The 16,784-nt window shown below is 45.8% G+C and overlaps 1 protein-coding gene across 2 annotated transcripts in view; it reads left to right on the plus strand.

Moving 5' to 3' along the window:
• Positions 1 to 1,710: 1,710 nt before the first annotated feature.
• Positions 1,711 to 16,784, plus strand: part of LRIG1 (leucine rich repeats and immunoglobulin like domains 1) — a 111,374-nt gene continuing 96,300 nt past the window's right edge. The window contains exon 1 of one of the 2 annotated variants that reach the window (XM_045774663.2): positions 1,711 to 2,614. In XM_045774663.2, the coding sequence (XP_045630619.2) occupies positions 2,403 to 2,614 (212 nt within the window). In that variant the 5' untranslated portion in view covers positions 1,711 to 2,402. The remainder of the gene's footprint in view (positions 2,615 to 16,784) is intronic. The other variant, XM_045774664.2, reaches the window with a different exon arrangement.

Consider the following 16,784-nt stretch of genomic DNA (forward strand, 5'->3'; position numbering starts at 1 on the left):
TGGGTTATTATTATTTTGCCAAAAGGCATTACAACGAAGAGATACATTCCTTCTTGTCCAGGTGGAAGGTGTATGTTTATGTGGATTACAAATGAAACATAAAGGCTGGTTAAAGCCCTGGTAGAACAGGTCAAGTGCAACATTTTTCTGATAATGTTTCTTGAGAATCATATTTGGGTTGATTTACACATATATTTGAGCATTGATTTGGGCATCACTGCTGAGATCATGCAAAAAGAGAGAGAGAGAGAGAGAGGACGAGAAGTGAGGCACGATTATCTGATAACATACTTAATCAGACGAAGTGGGGCACGGAAAAAAAAAGGGTGGGGGGAATAAGAAGAAATGAAGTCAGTAACCACCAGATAACCAAGCCCAAACCCAGTTTCAGGTAAAGAAAAGAGGCTCTCTTCTGGTTGAGGGAAAGTTTAACAACTCAATGAAGACAACCCTCTTAGAAGACATCCAATATGGAACAAAATCCTTTAAAAATGTTTTTGCTTATTCCTCCTGAGAAACATCTCCTTTCCTCCGTTTCCATAAAACATATTTGCTGGAGCAAATGTTTTTCGACAGACTTGACTTGCTTAATTTTCCTGACAGTGTGTGCAGTTACGTTAGAAACTTGCATACACTTGGAAAGGGACATGAGACACCAGCAAACCAAAACACCCAAAGGGGCAGCTATATATTACCGTGCTAATCTTTTCCCTTTCTCACAGTGTGTGTGTGTGTGTGTGTGTGTGTGTGTGTGTGTGTGTGCGCGTGCGCGCGCTCCCCCTGGGCCTTACGGTTTGGACTCACAGTCATAACACATGGCTACTATGTTCCGACTTGTAAGGGCTAACTTTAGAAGATTTGTAACAATTACTATTTTTCTTTCTACTCTGTGTCTTGAAAACTGGCTTTAAAAGACTCTGATTTAAACAAATGAGCAAACAAAGCAACTCTTCATCGAAGGCTGGAACATTTTCAGAAATACTTTTTATTTAACTAACTAGGGTGGGCGTGGGGGTGGGAGTGTGTGCACGTTTGAGACTTGGTTTCTGCAGTACACACTCATTTTGGTAATCGAGGACATATTGCTGGATTTAGAGGTCGAGATCAAGTCAGGAGCAGAAAGGAGCTCCAAGTTGTGCGAAGAGGAAGGCGGCCACCCCTGATGAAATAACTAAAGATGCCCCAGCTGGTAGGAAATTTGCGGAGTTTTAAATCTGTCTTTACTTCTGGAGGGTACCTGGAAAGTGGGTACAGATTTGCTGTATATCCCGGCCCTATTTACACCCAGGGGAGAAGAGAAGGAACCTTGTAGCCAGACAACTGCAAAGCGGAGGCGTTACCCTCTTAATCAACTTTCTCTTCTCCCCTAGACCCAGAGGGCACGTCTCGCCTCCTCTACCCAGCCGGCATCCCGCTTCTCCACTAACACACAGCACGTCCCCTTTAAGAGTCGGAGGACGCCTCTCCCTTTCTCCTCCCAGTCCCCCCGCCCTTCACACCTTGGGTGGGAAAAGAGAGTGGGGCGGGGTGGCCGGAGAGGCGGGAGGGCGGGATCACGGCGAGCGTTCCAATGGCTCTCCGGGCTGGTCGCCCTGGTCTCCGGCAGCCAATGAGCAGCAGGCAGGGGGCGTGGCGGGGCGCTGTTGCAAAGCATCCAACGTGGGCCGGCAGGAGGCCGCGGGGCGCGGAGCCCAGGGGGTGTGTGAGGGCGAACGGCCGGGGGCGGGGCCTCGGGGACCCGCCGGGGCTGGGCCGCCCGGAGGCCAGCGCCGAGCGGCTGATTGTTCCGCCGCGAGGTCGGCGGGGCTCTCGCTGCGCTGAGGAGCCGAGCATAGCCCGGAACTGCGTGCGCGCGCTCTGCTTGCGGCACTGGGACAGAGAGGCGCACGGGGCCCTCCGAGCAGTGCGGGGGCGACCGCGCCGTCCAGCCCTGGGTCTGTTGCTGGGCGCTCCGAGCCGAGAGGAAGATGCGTTCGGGCGCACAGCTCGGGCTGCGAGGCTGAGCGCCTTCCGTGCAGCTGCGGCGGCAGCACTGCCCTCGGCCGACGGCGGCGGCACTTAGCGTGCGCTGAGGCTAAGGAGCCGGCCAGGAGCGCGGCGGGAGGACAAGGAGCGTCGGCCGAGCAGCTCTTGCCCGGATCCGTGGGTTTCGCAGCGAGTACAGCCGGGTCGGCCCGGATGGGCGCGGGGCTCACGGCCCCAGCCGGGCGCTGCGGAGCGGCCCGTGCACTGGGGGCCCGCTGAGCGCCGGAGCCGAGGCAGCGGGGAAAACTTGTGCCGGCGGCCATGCCCCGGTGCGGAGCCTAGTGCTGAGCGGAGTCCCCGTGGACCGACCCGCGTCTGCGGTCGTCCGGGACCTCGCAAGCCCCCGCGCCCGGAGTTCGCCGCGCGCTGCAGACAAGATGGCGCGGCCGGTCCGGGGAGCATTCGGGGCCCCGCGCCGCTCGCCCTGTCCTCTTCTGTGGCTGCTGCTGCTGCTTCGGCTGGGGCCGGCGACCGCCGACCCGCGACCGCCCTGCGCTGCCGCCTGCACTTGCGCCGGGGACTCGCTGGACTGCGGCGGGCGCGGTTTAGCGGCGCTGCCCGGGGACCTGCCCGCCTGGACGCGGAGCCTGTGAGTGCAGCCCTCCCCCCGGAGCCCCGGGCGCTGTCAGTTGGAGACGGGGTGGCGGGGGTGCTTACCCGGGATGGGGGTACGGACTGAGGGGTTTGCGTGCGCGTGTTAAGTTGTAGGGCTTAAAACTTAGTATGGGTTCGTACGGTGAGCTCGTACATGGGGCTCGGGAGGAGAAAACAGTGTGCCTCGTGGGGTGTGGAGGTGAGTGTGCGTAGGTCGTGGGTGTGTGGAGGTGAGAACGTGGAGTGGTGAGGGCCCAGGGGAGAAACGAGTGTGCTAAGTGGGGCGTGGAGGTGAGCGAGCGTGAGTCGTGGGGTTGTGGAATTGAGAACGTGGGGTGGTGAGGGTCCGGAGGAGAAGAGAGTGTGCCTCGTGGGGTGCGGAGGTGAGCGAGCGTAGATTTTGGGGTGTGGGGGTGCGCGAGAGTTGGTCGTGGGGGGGTGTGAAGGTCAATAGTGCCTGGGGCCTGAGAGGATCTGGGAGGTAGTGAGTGGGAGTCAGGAGGTGAGGGAATGTGAATGAAGAGTGGAGGCGAGCGTGTGTGGGTGTGGGTGTGGGTGGGTGGGTGGAGAGTGGGAAACATCTGGAAGGGAGAGTGTGAGGAAGTCTGTCTGGGGTCTGCGGGTGTGTGTTTCTTTTTTTCCTCTCCTGTAACTCAACTCTTTGGTGTCTGAGCTCCTTGGCCTTCCAGTGGGTAATGAAGGAAGGTGACTCTTGGCTCCAGTCTTCCATTTACATTATTTATTAGTGAGAGTGCGTGTGTAGCAGCCTCCTAGTCCCCCAGGACCGGGGTGGCCCGACTTGGCTCTGGCCAGGGTAGAACACAGCCTTCCCTGGAGAGCCCCCAAGTTTGGGGGCTTTGGAAGTTCTTGGATCTATGACCGCTGAGGGTGTGTGAGTCCCTTTCCACCTGATGGGCATTAGGGAACTGTGTTCCAGACCCTTCCTGTCTGTTCCTTAGGGACCCTGTTGGGCTTGATGATCCAGTGGGGTGGAGTCCACACTTAGCATTTCTCCTCTGTAAATGTGCAAATTCGTTTTGGAGTAGGGCTACGTCAGGAGAGGGTACCAGGGACATGGTTGATTCAAGCTGTTTGTTTCACCTGAAAGAGGTTCTTTTCTGTGCTGTCAGGATTTTCGCCTATCAGGACTTAGTGGGACCCTACCTACAGGAGATTTGGCAGGAAAAAACTACTTTAGACTTCTATAAACATGGTAGAATATTATAGCCCTTTTTCTACTTCTAAGAAATCTGGTTCATGAGTCAAGAATCCTATCCAGTTATCAGTAATTAGTATCTCTGCAGAACTGTTAGTACCTTCCAGAAAAGACCTAGCTCAAGTTGTCTCCTTTTCAGTTGAATAATTGGACATCTTTCCTAGAACATACAGGGGCACAGGAGTAACCTCAGGCATGACAGTCACTGTTTAAAAAAGAGAAAACTGGTGACACAAGTTTTAACCGACACCTGTGGCTTCATCTAAGAAAATACGGTTTGGGTATCTGGCTGCTGTGAGGGGAAAGAAGAGAAGTTGATTCCTTTCCCATGTGAAGATCCGGTACCTCTGAAAACAGGGCACACATCTGTCACTTGGACCCCACTACACGTTGCCTAATGCTCATGTACCGCAGAGTTCTGAAGCTGGACTTCTGTTGTGCTTAGGTTTTCTCTGCACTGCTTTGCTTCTGTGGAATTCACTGACTTAGTGAATACCAGTGGTCATGGGGTGGGGGCTTAATACAGGCAGTGGCTGTTACATCGTGGGAGACAGAGCCCAGCCTTGCCAGTAGGTAGTATTTTATTTACTTGGGGGTAGTCTGGGGTATTGTGGTTTTTCCTTTATGTATTCCTAAGATAGTTTTTAAAACAAAATCACGTGGGCAGAATCAGAATAACTTCTGAAGTGTTCACCTGTTGGGAGAATGACTATCAGTGCCATATGTCAGTGGCATTGTGGGGAAGGCACTTAGTTCAGAAGTGGTGACTTTGCCGAGAGGACAGGGTGTCCTCGTTTTTGTACTTCCCTGTGGTCACAAGATCCACTTTGCCTTGTCCTTTAATTTTTGGAGCAAAACTGCTGGCCATTTTTTGGGCTTCCTGTTGCTTAGGAGTGACATTTCACATGACATAAATACCTTTTAAATTGCAGTCTTTTCCCCTTTTACTCACACATTTGATGACCAATAAATACCAATCTGGATATTTTGAGTTCAGTAGATTTGATCATACTGATTATGGCATTAACTGATAAGATTTTGAGATGTGAATGGTGATTTCTGATTAGCACGTGGCAATACCATGTTCACTACAAAATGGATATTTTTTGAAAAATATTTATGAAATCATTTTTTTTTCTGATTAAAGAAAAGTGAAGTGTGGGGGGCGCGCGCGCGCGTGTGTGTGTGTGTGTGTGTGTGTGTGTTTTCTAGACCAGATTTCTCCATTTAAGTCATTAGTCTTATTCTGAGTTTTCCATCGGGATATTTATACGGTTTATATTCCTGGCTGTGATTCAGCAAGACTTTAGGGGAGAAAGTCTCTGTATATAATAAAATAAAATATCTTGTAGTTTCACCAAGTTTACACCCTCTGAGTCCATTGTGTCTAGAAAATGCTTGGAGCTCGTTTATAGCCCCATGAACTAGATTTATTGCAGTTAGTTCAAACAATTTCAGGCCATGGGTTTGAGATAGAAGGGGACCTGTGGCTTTATGGAACTTTTTTTTTTTTTTTTCCTTTTGTAAATAGTGTGTCTAGTTTTGGAGTTGCTCCTAGGCCTAGCATACGGGAAGCAAAACTTTGTAATAGTGAATGTAAATGCAATTTGAATAGAAAAAATGGAATGGCAGTGGTAGAAGGGAAAATACATTCATTCCTGGGGTCTGAGGATAACTTCTGCAGCACAATAACTTATGGTTGTAGTAGTCGAGCCATAACTGAGTCTGCCATCCCATTACGTAGGTGAGATTGGCATAGTCCAACCAGCACATTCATAAATAGCACCAAGCATTGCCAAGCCTTATTCCAACTTCCCAGAACCTTAGAAGTTGAACTTCTTAGAATTTAGATGTTTGCTTTCTTTGAAATTATTTTCGAGAGCAGGGCTTGAGAAGCTGTTGAAGTAGCATTAAATAGAATTTACCTTCAACTCTTCCTTGTGGCATAAAGTTGAGCATAGCATGTTGCTAGTGTAACTGTTCTGGGGCTGAATGGTGGCTCACGGGATTGTGATAGGAAGGAGGGCAAGTCCGGGAGGAACAAATCCGGATTCTCAGTTGTTCTTACGGAGGGGAGTGGGGGGAGGGGGGAGGGCGACATAGCTTTTGAAAGCAAGGACTTTCACTCAAGGACTCCAAGTGCGGTTATCCTGAGCCACATTAAGATGAGTGTATTGATTTGGGTCTCTTTGTATTATGTCTCCTTATGTGTTTGCAGTCCCGAACCCGGGGGCTTCAATCTAACCATGTCGGTTTTGGCAGGAACAGTGGTGCTCAAGATTGCATTAGAAAATAAACACCAGCCAGAGGTTGCCATTGTAGTTGTGAAGGAAAGAGGGCCTTTGTCTTTCAAATTTTACAGCTGTGCTGGAAGGGCCAGGTGTGCAGGGTGTTGTGAATTAAGGATTTGGAAAATACTTCCCATCCTGTTTATGCAAATTAGATTTAAAGTGATGATGACCAAATTGTTCCAGAATCTCAGCTGAGATTCTGTGTGTGTGTGTTTAAGAAGTTGATTATTGTCAGGATTGTCCTGAGGTCTTCCCTTCTGTCCATTTTCCTCTTTGTGTCCCTATATAACTTAAGGAGAACTCAGCAGACCTTGAACATCTTCCGATTTATGAGGATGGACAAAAGACTGTTTGAAATAGGGAACCTTTTAACCATGGGTTAATGGCAGAAAATCTGAAAGGCACAAGTGCCTTCAGAGTTTTAGGGACATTTAGCGTGGGCTCAGAGTCCTTGTCTTTGCAACAGGTGTCAGAAGCCTGGCCTCTCCACCCCTCCAGGATGGAACACTTGTCCGTTCTCTGATACCTGTTTTGAGTAAGAGAAGTCTGGCAAATAAAATTAATTGCCATGAGAGAAAGACACACTATTTAAGTCCCTCTGATATGAAATTATAGCTATCAAATCCAAATTTTTGAATACTGTGGAATTAGGAAGTGTATGGAGACTCCCAAGTTCCCATGTAAATGAACTGGGTTGGCACACAGTGTCCCTCTTGCCTTTAGGATATGTTAGAACTGTTCATGCCCCCTTTCCCAGGGACTATTTTAAAAAAGAAAATATCTCTTTCCATAATTACATTTGGTCACTAGATTTCACAAACTTTGGACTTTAGAATGCATTGTCAGGAATAATTCATCATGTCCAAAAAAATGAAGGTGATTCAATGTAATGTAATAAGAGCTGGTTCCTACTGGATGTCCCAATGTCCCGGCACTCTAGCTCTGCTCGTCTGGCTAAAGGTTTCTCTCCCCGCAGTGCTCATTTCTTTGCCTGGGTTCCCCACACAGCCTGCCCTGAGCCCTTTTGGGTGGCCTCTGGCTGACCTTTCTCTCCCTCAGACACCATGCTCACAAAGAAAGGGCCTCTCCCTCATTCTGCAGAAGTAGCTCCTTGGTGTAAAGGCTGTTCAGCATCCTCCCTTTCAGGGTGGACAGGAATGCGAGAGAGCCACTAAGGTTTTGTGTCACTTAACAATGCACCTGGCCCAGTTATGTGCACCTGCTGAAGCCCTGAAGGCCTATTAGCCAGGGAAGGGGAGGTTGTTTAACATAGCCTATGGTTCTTTTAAAAGTGACATCCACAGGAGAGAGAAGTCTGGAAAAGGGATTCATTGAATTCAAAGTCTCTATAAGTAATAATGGATGTTGGTTGTACCAGGGTCTTTTCTTCTTTTTCGCCATTTGTTTAAAACTCAAAGGGATTCTTCTGACTTACCCCATAGGTTGAAGGACTTTAAGTTTCCCGAGCAAGCCTAATTTTCAACTCCTTTTGAAAGAGCTTGGTGACATTTACTCACTGGGGACCTTCCCCCTCCTCAGCAACTGCAATTTGAAACCCTGGGGGTCTTTTAAAAGCCAACAGGACTCCAGGCTGTGTTAATATTCAGAGCTGTTTACAATGGATGCAGTTTCAAAGGCTGAAGGCATTGTCGTGAGACAGGAGGGAGGAGGGGTGGAAGGAAAATTCCCAGGCAGAGGAGGGGAAATATCTAAAAATCCCCAATGTTCCTTGGCCTGTGGGAAATTCAGGGACTGTTAGTGGTGTTTTTCTATGACTTAAGCATGACCTTGAGCCTATGAGGTCCCTTCCATCTGCCTCAGGGCGTCAGTTCATGTTGTATGTCAGTAACGTGATTGTCTTCTGCTTTTGTAGCAAGTTAAAGTCTGAGAATCAGTAAGAAGCCGGGGTCTGTTCGTATCTCCCCCTGCAAAGAAATAGGACTTTAAAGACCAGAGGTTAAAATTTTCACAATAGTTTACCCTTTTGGAACCTGCACTTATTTTTTATATAACTGTAGAGTTTAATAGTACAGACTCACCGGTTTAACACGCCAATTCCATTAAGAAAGTTTCAACTGAAAACTTTATACATGACCATTACTGTCATGAAGCAAAATGAATAGATAAATCAAGATTGTCGAAAAAAATGGAAATTGTGGTTTGTGGTCTAATTGGAAGTTGCCAGTTTATATCCTGGTTTTGTTGTTGTGGTTGTTTCTGGAGGGGGTATGCTTACGAATTTTTCTTATCCAAAGGCTTTTTGCTTTATATGTTCCTATATTATTATTTTATAGAATCTAATACTCTGTATGTGGTTTTTATCCGAGTATGTTATGCATACTCTTCTGACACATAAGCTGTAAGCCCAACTGCTTACTGAAGTCACTCAGTTTCTTAAAAAGCTGTTCCTCCATTTCTCTGGGTTTCATGCTCTTTGTGTCCTCTGTTCAGTTGTTCTCTTTGTACTCAAAATGAGCGTTCCCTGTCCTGGGTGTTGGCTAGGGTTATTGATGGGGAGAAGACTGGTTGAGGGTGAAGCTTTTTTCACTTCTGCTCTGTTACATATGTGGATGCCCTCATCCCTGGTGATCACACCCAGCACACACCCTTCACTAGGGAATAGCCATGAAGAGATTGAAAATTATTTTTAGGGGCCGTCCCTGGCTCCACCACCCCACAGCTCATGTGGGATTTGGGGCGAACCTCCTTCCTTCATCTCTAAAAAGGGGATCATACTTGCTGTGTGGCAGCTGCTGGGAGGACAGAGTTAGATACATGTGTTTAGCCCCCCCTCCTCAATGTGAGTCTGTCGGCTCGTTGATGATTCTGGAGCATAGTTCAGAGGGGGAAAGCCTCAGTAACTCAAATTTTGCATCTTCTCATGGCCAGTCCCTCCACATCAGATTTCCTGGTGACAAAAGGCTTCCTAGGAAAAGCTGACTTTTCTGAAATGAAGGCCTGTTTTGGAGTGGACAGGTGGCAGGGCTCACATCCCACGCAGCCTTCTCTCCTGAAGTTTTTGGTGGTGTGTATGAAGTGAAGCAAGTAACACTTCACGTGCCCTTGGGAATCTCAGACCAACCTGGCGGGCTGGCAGGAAGCTGTGAACAGTTGCAGCAAATTATACAAATTATACAATTAGCAAAAATTATTGAGGTGGCTTATAAATGTATCCCAGTTGTGCAAATACGCCTGTCTATTTAGCATTATCCTTTGGGAGGTGGGTGTGGGAAGGAGGCAGAGAAGCGAGAGGCCCTTAAACTAATAATTTTATCCTATTATTTCCCTGGTTTCATTGAAACTGAACCCTACTGAGACGCAGGTCGTGCCTCTTGGTCAATAGCTTGGAAAAATGCAGGTGCGCTCTTCCAGACAGGGGTTAGGTTACAGACTTTGGGGCCAGCTGAGTGCTGCGCTGTACCCATTTCTCTTTGGAAATATTTGAGGGTGGAGGAGGGGTGAGAGAGATGATTGTTGGGTTGTATACAGAGAGCTGGAGAGCTGTGACATTTTCCATTTGTTTTGGTTTGTTTGCCGTTATATTGTATGGGACACAGGTGGTGAGCACAGGGTCGTCGGAGGAATCTGGCAAGGGTGCCACCTGAAAAGCCATTTGCTGTTGCTCCTTCTGCACCTGTACCTGTGTCCCTTCCCCAGTGAATGGCCATAATTCACAGCCTTGCCCACAAGAACGGCCACGATTGTTGGCGTCTTTATTACTATTTAATCTGGCATAACCGGTAAAGCCCATTGTGTGAACAACCAATCCGTTCATCTCTGCAAGTCCTAATACATCTTGATTTCCTTATGAACCAGGATGCAGGTTCCAATCACTGCTTATTCAGTTTGTCTTGGCAGAAGGTGGCATTCAGAGAGTCTAAAGAAAGCATGGCCTTTTTTTAAGTGCTTTGCATTGATTATTCTTGAAACTTCTGGGGTGCACAGGTCTCTAATCTTCTAAAATCTGCAGGGTTTTCTTTTGTTTTTTTCTCAAGGTGTCATTATTAGGAAGACAATGAATGAAATGAGTGAGGGTCTATCCAGCAAGCACAATTATCTAGTTGTTGAGAAACAAGGTGGAAATAATGGAGGCTTTTTTTAAAGCTGATAAAAAAAAATATTCACAGCATCATCATCTTCTGAGACCTCTTTATGCAGCATTTAGCAAGTGTCCCCCCCCCCCCCGCCGACTTCCTGTCCTTTGCTCCTTCCACCAGTTTATAATCTGTCATTCAAATAATTTGTCACTTACCTCAGAGCATACATTGCCCCAATACATTCTCTATCTCGCTGGATTACCTACTTGATGATAGCCTGTTAGATACACTGAGAAGGATTGAGCACTTTTGAACTGGGGGACAGATAATCCTGCTTTCCTTCCAAACCTTGTAAATTGCGGAGCTCTTTGTTTGAAAGCATTTGTGTCTCAGGCATTAGCATTCTGGGCTGGATAGAGAGAACTTGACAGGCTGGACTCTGCCTGCTCAGGGACGGCTACCAGCTGACTCGGGAGTGCACTGTTGCACACATAACTTCTTTTTCTTGTGGAAGATCTGAAGAGTCAGATTTTTTTTTTTTTCAATCTGAATGTGCAGCCAGGAATAAACGAACTCACATCTGTTGGTTTAGGGTGTTTTTTCTTCCCTTTTTATTAAGGAGATAGACATCTCTACATGTGTGCAGGGTCAGTAGTGATGTCTGTGTACCGTCCACCATCTTCAACAGAGATCAGCCCATCATGGCTCCTGTCTGATCAATGCCCCAACGCACTTCTCCCCTTTCATGATTTTTGGAAGCCAATCCAAACATATAATTTCATGTGTAAACGTATCAGGTATTACTATTACGAACAACTTTATCGAGATATAATTCACATACCGCACAATTCACTATAGAGTGGTTTTAAGAAATGGGTATTCGAACAACTTTTGAAAAAAAAATCACCATTTAACTGTGTTTCTCCAAGACAAATTTTAGTTAAGTTATATATTTACAGAATGTTTACTGAGCTCATACTGGGTGCGTTCTGAATTTGTATGTTCTCAGAATAGGTCTTGTTTTCCCCCCTTTTATGGGAGGTGCCTAGAAAGTTCTTTGGTCCTACAGTCCTTTGTCGGAAATGTGCAACTCTGGTGAACTATCCTCTCTTCCCACATAGCTCTTCATGGGGATGTTTCTATGATGCTATTAATTGCTGATTAGAAGCCATTAGTGAACAAACATAACTTCGAATGGGTCATTTAAAAAGTGGTATTTCAGATATTGTTGGTTAGTAGGGGGCAATTAGCCGTTGGGTGTAGTCAGGTCTTGAGTCTGAACTGAGTTAACTGTTGTTTACTTTGCAAGGCCTGACCCTCCAGCTGTGGCTTCTTGAGGCTGCTTTAAATAGAGTGAGAGGCACCCTGTAAGAAAATCCTCCAAAAGCAAAGAACTAGGTTCCTGGAACCCTCTGTGCTTGATTTAAGCTTCACAGTCTTGAAAATGCTTTTCTTCAAGTAGCTGCAGAATGGTTTTGTTTTGTTTTGTAAAAGTCCATGGTTTAGTTTCTCCACAGCCTGCCCTGCTGTTGTTATTTAGGAGAGACCCTTGGAGACTTTCTGCTGACCGCCGCTACATTAGGAATCTGAATGGGAGTTCCGCTGTTCCCCAAGTTCCATTCGTGAGCTCCTCCTGGTCTGTGGAATGATTTCCATATTCTGTTGGTGAAAATAGAATTCCATTTCGATTATGGGGTGTTCAGTGGTCTTAAAAGCTGTCCAGTGTGATCAGGTGAAACTCATAGACATAGTAAACTTAATTAAAGGTATATATTTGATTAGATACCATCTTACAGTGGATTCTACCCTTGGAAAAGTGGAAGCACGTGCCGGAGGGTTTAAGGAACGTTTACGGGGAGAAAAACTTAGAATCGAGAAATTTTGACCATGCATTTAATTTCTGTTTTGCAAATTGGGAGAACTATGTTCCTTCATCCGATTTCAGCAGTGTGGTACCCTGGTCCATCACTATGCATCTTGCCTACATTGTAGTTTGTGTTTTACTTTTAATTATTATTATTATTATTATTATTATTATTATTATTATTTTTTGTCCGTGATTTCCTCCCTCCACCTGGGCTAGTGTGAGTTTCTGGCACACAGGCTCCCAGTGCTTGCAAAACTTATAAACAGCCAGAAGAGCTCATTGCTTCCAGGAAGTTGGTTGTTGATGCAGTGAAGTGATGGATGCATGCAGAAGCTGCAGCTCGGAGGGGCCAGGCTTTCCTCTGTCTCCAGAGGAGAGGAGAAGCAGAAAGCAAACTGAAATGTTGTATAGCTGTTCAAGCCTGCGTCGTCCCAAGTTCCTCTGAATGTTTTCTCAGATTTGGTGTCTGTGTAGGACTTTTGGCCATGGGTGATTTGACCTCATCAAGGGCTGTGCTTTGCCCAGGAGAACAATCGGGAACTCTTCTATGGAGATTTTTAGGTTTTTTACAAGTTCATTTGAAACAGTACTTAGAAATGATTAAGTTATATTGAATTCCAGACTGTCCTAAAATAAAGACTGGCTGACCTCAAATATTATTTGTCGGTGGGGGGGGGTGGTCCAGGGGAATTTATTATAGCTGAAATCTTGGAATTCAGTACATCTTGCTGGACAGAAAGGAGGCTACATTTTCATGAAGCTTCGTAAAGGGGTTCATGACCAAAGAGAGATAAAAGCTATTGAACTAAAAGGAAAAAATAATTTTCTTAAAGCTCTGAAGGCAGAAACGTGGTAGGATGAAAAAGTAGCCCATGTCTGGCTATCAGGAGACCTTGGGGTTTTGTCCCAACTCTGCCCCTGATCAGCAGTGTGACCTGGCGCTAACGAATTAATTTCCTTTCTGGAAGGGGATGTGTGACTTCTAAGACTCCTTCTTATTTTCAGGTTTATGATTCTATCCTAATTGAGGCAAAGAGGGAATAAACTCGCTACTCACTGGATGGCAAGAGTTAGAAAACTGATCTGTGTGTCTAGGATACTTCCTTTGCATGTTTCCTTTCTTTGCATGTTTGGCAATTCTGAGCGGACTCCTCAGACGGATACCCTGGCAGCAAAGGGAAGTAGGGTGTGCCTGGGGTCTCCGAATGAGTGGGCCTTTAGGTGTTACTGAAGCAGAGTGACTATTCATGGTATTCCTTTCTTTGACCATTGCCTCTTTTTTCCCTTTGGTATACCCAAAGAAAACATTGGAAGCTAGTGCAGACCTACTTTAGATCTTTGATTTAGCTTTTTAAGATTTAGGTCAAAAAAGGCAAATAAATTAATGGCATGTTTTTCCAAAAAGTTGCTTATCTCTGCTTTTCCTGGGGCCACTGCAGGCACCATCTCTTTCAACCAGGCCTTCAGTGGTATTTGGGATGAGTGACGTTGTAAGTAATGCTGGTAAAGTGCCGTAGACTTCTAGACGGGCCATCTGTGACGGATTTCAGTAGTAATCTCTCGAAGAAGGTCACCTATACACCACTTGGTCTTTTCTGTTCTGAGCTGATTCTCTAGGGTGGGAACATGGTGGATATCAGAGTAGCTTTTAACCCTTTCACCAGGAGATGTTTTGTGCATATCTTTTAAGGTAGAAACTCAACAGCCCGATACTACAGTCCAGTGGTGTGGTGTCTCCAGTTTCAAAGTCTGTCTCTCGCTCTTTTTTTTGGTCAGGTTAATACCAAAGCTGCCCATCTGCCTGTGTTTTCATTGGTATGCTCTTGGTCAGATGCTGTTCTTGAAAATTGTGAGCCTGTCATCACCAGACTCCTCAAAAGACTTTATTTATCATGCAGAATCTAGATGTTTTTATTTTCTGTGTTCTGAATATCTCCCTTTCTTCCACATGGAGCCTGTTAATGCCTTCAGTGACAGTTCTTGGGCTTTTTCTCTTCCTTCCACTCATCCTTTGTCATGGAAATTGTCATAAGGTGGAACATTTGGATTTTTTTTTACCTCCTTTTTTCTCTAGAACAAATGCTTGGAATTTGGAACCCTGTTCGGGGATCCAGCTAAAATGCAGTGAGTTGGAGGCACAATTAGTGGTTTGGAACTTGTTGACAGGAAATTTAACAGGAATTAGGGACTACTTTAGGACTAAAGGAAATAGTCCAAAGACCTAGAATTTTTTTTTAAGCATTCCCCTATTAAGACCTAAAGATGGCCTTTTTTTCGTGTGCTTTCTGAGATCAAAATAGACCAAATAATCTTCCCATCCTTCTGTGAGCTTCTTTTGTCCGTGTCAGACATTCTGTCTGTTTTTCATTTGACCTCGTTCACTCCTTATTTATATCTAGTCTTCTCTCAGTCTTTTTCCTCCACTTTGATTTGAAAGCAGAAGGGATTGTTCAGTTTCACGTACCTAGGAATCCCCTGGCCATTATTTGTTTATTGCCCTGTGACTTTCCTTCTTGGGGCTAGGTACATCTTTTCTGGGCAGAAAGGATCCCGTGTTTTCGTTGTTTCTCAAAGGGCTTCTGAGATTGACCCCCAAAGTGTGATTACTCCTAATTGACCTGTGTGGAGGGCTTAACAGAGGTGTTTTTAGAATTTAGATATAAGGAGTAAAAGGCCATTTTCCTTGTGCTGAGGATCTGTTTTCCCGTCTGGCATTAGCTGCTTAGTAAAGGGGTGGATTCAGAGGTGAGTACTCCTTGCAGTATGGACCTTCTCAGTGAGAAGTCGTAGCTTGTGGTTTGTCTGATTTTATATGTCAGGGCGAACTTTTGAAGAGAATATCTGACCTAAAACAAAAATTATGGAGGTCCTCCCTTCCTTTCCCCTTTCTCCTTATTTTCTCCTTTCTGACTGAGAACCACTTCAAAGCATCAGATGTGTTGGTGCCAGACGCCATGCAGTTATTGTTAAAAGAATTTGGAAATATAATTGAAAACAAACTTTGTTGAGCAGAGCGGATCCAGGCGAGTTCTTATTTTGAGGGAGAAGGGAATTCCAAGTTTTTCCTCTATTTGGAGCTGATGTCTCCGAACACTTGTTCTGCGAGATGAATCATCTGTGAATTCTACATCTGGGAGTTATATATTGGGAAATGGCATTCTTTTTAAATGCAGAAGAAACACAAAAGCTTAAAGTTACAGTGTAGTTGGAAAATTCTAGTCAGAGTTTTTAAAAAAATGAGCATTGAGGTGAAATTGGCAGAATCATTGGACATTGAGATTGTGATGCCTAAAATAGACATGCCCGTATATGGAAAGCAGCCTGACAGCCACACTTATTTATGGGGACCCCTCCCCTTTGTTTCAAGACACATGACCTTTTAAAAATTTTTGTAAACATCAACTAAGAAGAATCACTAGTTAAGGCAAACGTGACGTGGGTCTGGACTTATTTAAGCTTTTGTCTTGAACACTTCAAATAAGTTCAAGCCGTGTTCACCAGTGAAGAGCCCAGAACGGTGCAGGGTTTCAGGGGCTGCTGGGGAAGATACTGCCTTGTCCTCATCCTCCACAAAGCTCCCCTCTTCTTTCCACACGTGTGGCAATGGGGATGAAGCAGCCATGTTGTTAGGTGACACAATGGTCACAGAGTGGTGGCTCTGGAGTCCAGGCTGCCTGGGTGATCTTAGGCTGGGGACTCAGCTTTCTTCTTATGTCAGTTGAGGGTAATTGTCATGCCCACCTCGCTACTCGTTATGAGGACAAAATTGAAATAATCTATAATTTTTAGAGGAGGGCCTAACACATAGCAGCAGCTTGAGAAAGGTCAGCTCCTCTTGTCATAACTCTGGCATTAATCGTTTACATCTTTGCAGCTGGAATCCTGTCCTTTAACGTAATTATCATCTTAACTCCATGATGTGTAATACTTCTGCCTTATCCACGAGGCCCAGAGTGGTTGGCTGACTTGCCCAGGGTCCAGCCATTGCCAAAGTTAGAACTCAAACCTGACTGTCCATGCTGGTATTTAGAATGACAATGAAAAACTAGTACGGTTCGTTTTCTTGTGTTTATCTTGCTTCCCTTTCAAGTCTGTGTGTTCCTTGAGGCCAGGGATGGGTCCTTCAACTCTTGGGGGCCTAACGCACCAAGCACGGTTCCTGCCCAACAGCCTGTGCTCCATAAATGGTGTCTTGAACGTGATCTTGCCGAGCGTGCTTCTTCATTGGTAGACTCGTGTGTCAGAATCCATTTTTGGTGTGCCCCTTTGGTGCAGGGGGTGGTAGCAAGCGCATATGTCTCACCATCTGTTGTTTATTGTTTCTCTTCGGTTGTGGTTTGTGTTCCTGTTCCATGTTTCTTTGGTTTCTGGAGCAACTGCGAATATTATATGCTCGGGGATCAAAAAAGTAAACTATTTATAAACAGTAAAGTATCCTTGGGTTTGGAAAGTGTTTTTCTCAAATGCGTGTATATTTGGTGGCTTTATTATAATCTCACTGATGTATCATTAGACAATTTGTAGACTGAGGCACATTTAAAAGATGGGCGAGTCATAGGCTAGCCTTGTGTAACCAGCTTACAAACAGCCTTGGTGATAAGGCCCTGGTGTTAACGCTGACCTGAGTGGTGTATTTTTAACTCAAGAACATATAAACAGTTTAGCCTGCCGATGGAGTTTATATTCTGCCTGAAATCCTTGGCATGCCTTGAGTTCTGCAGCCCTGGGAGATATATGTAGTCCTGGGAGACTGT

This window comes from Ursus americanus, chromosome 14 (genome assembly GCF_024610735.1).
Source record: "Ursus americanus isolate L20-20 chromosome 14, mUrsAme1.1.p, whole genome shotgun sequence".
Classification (NCBI taxonomy): domain Eukaryota; kingdom Metazoa; phylum Chordata; class Mammalia; order Carnivora; family Ursidae; genus Ursus; species Ursus americanus.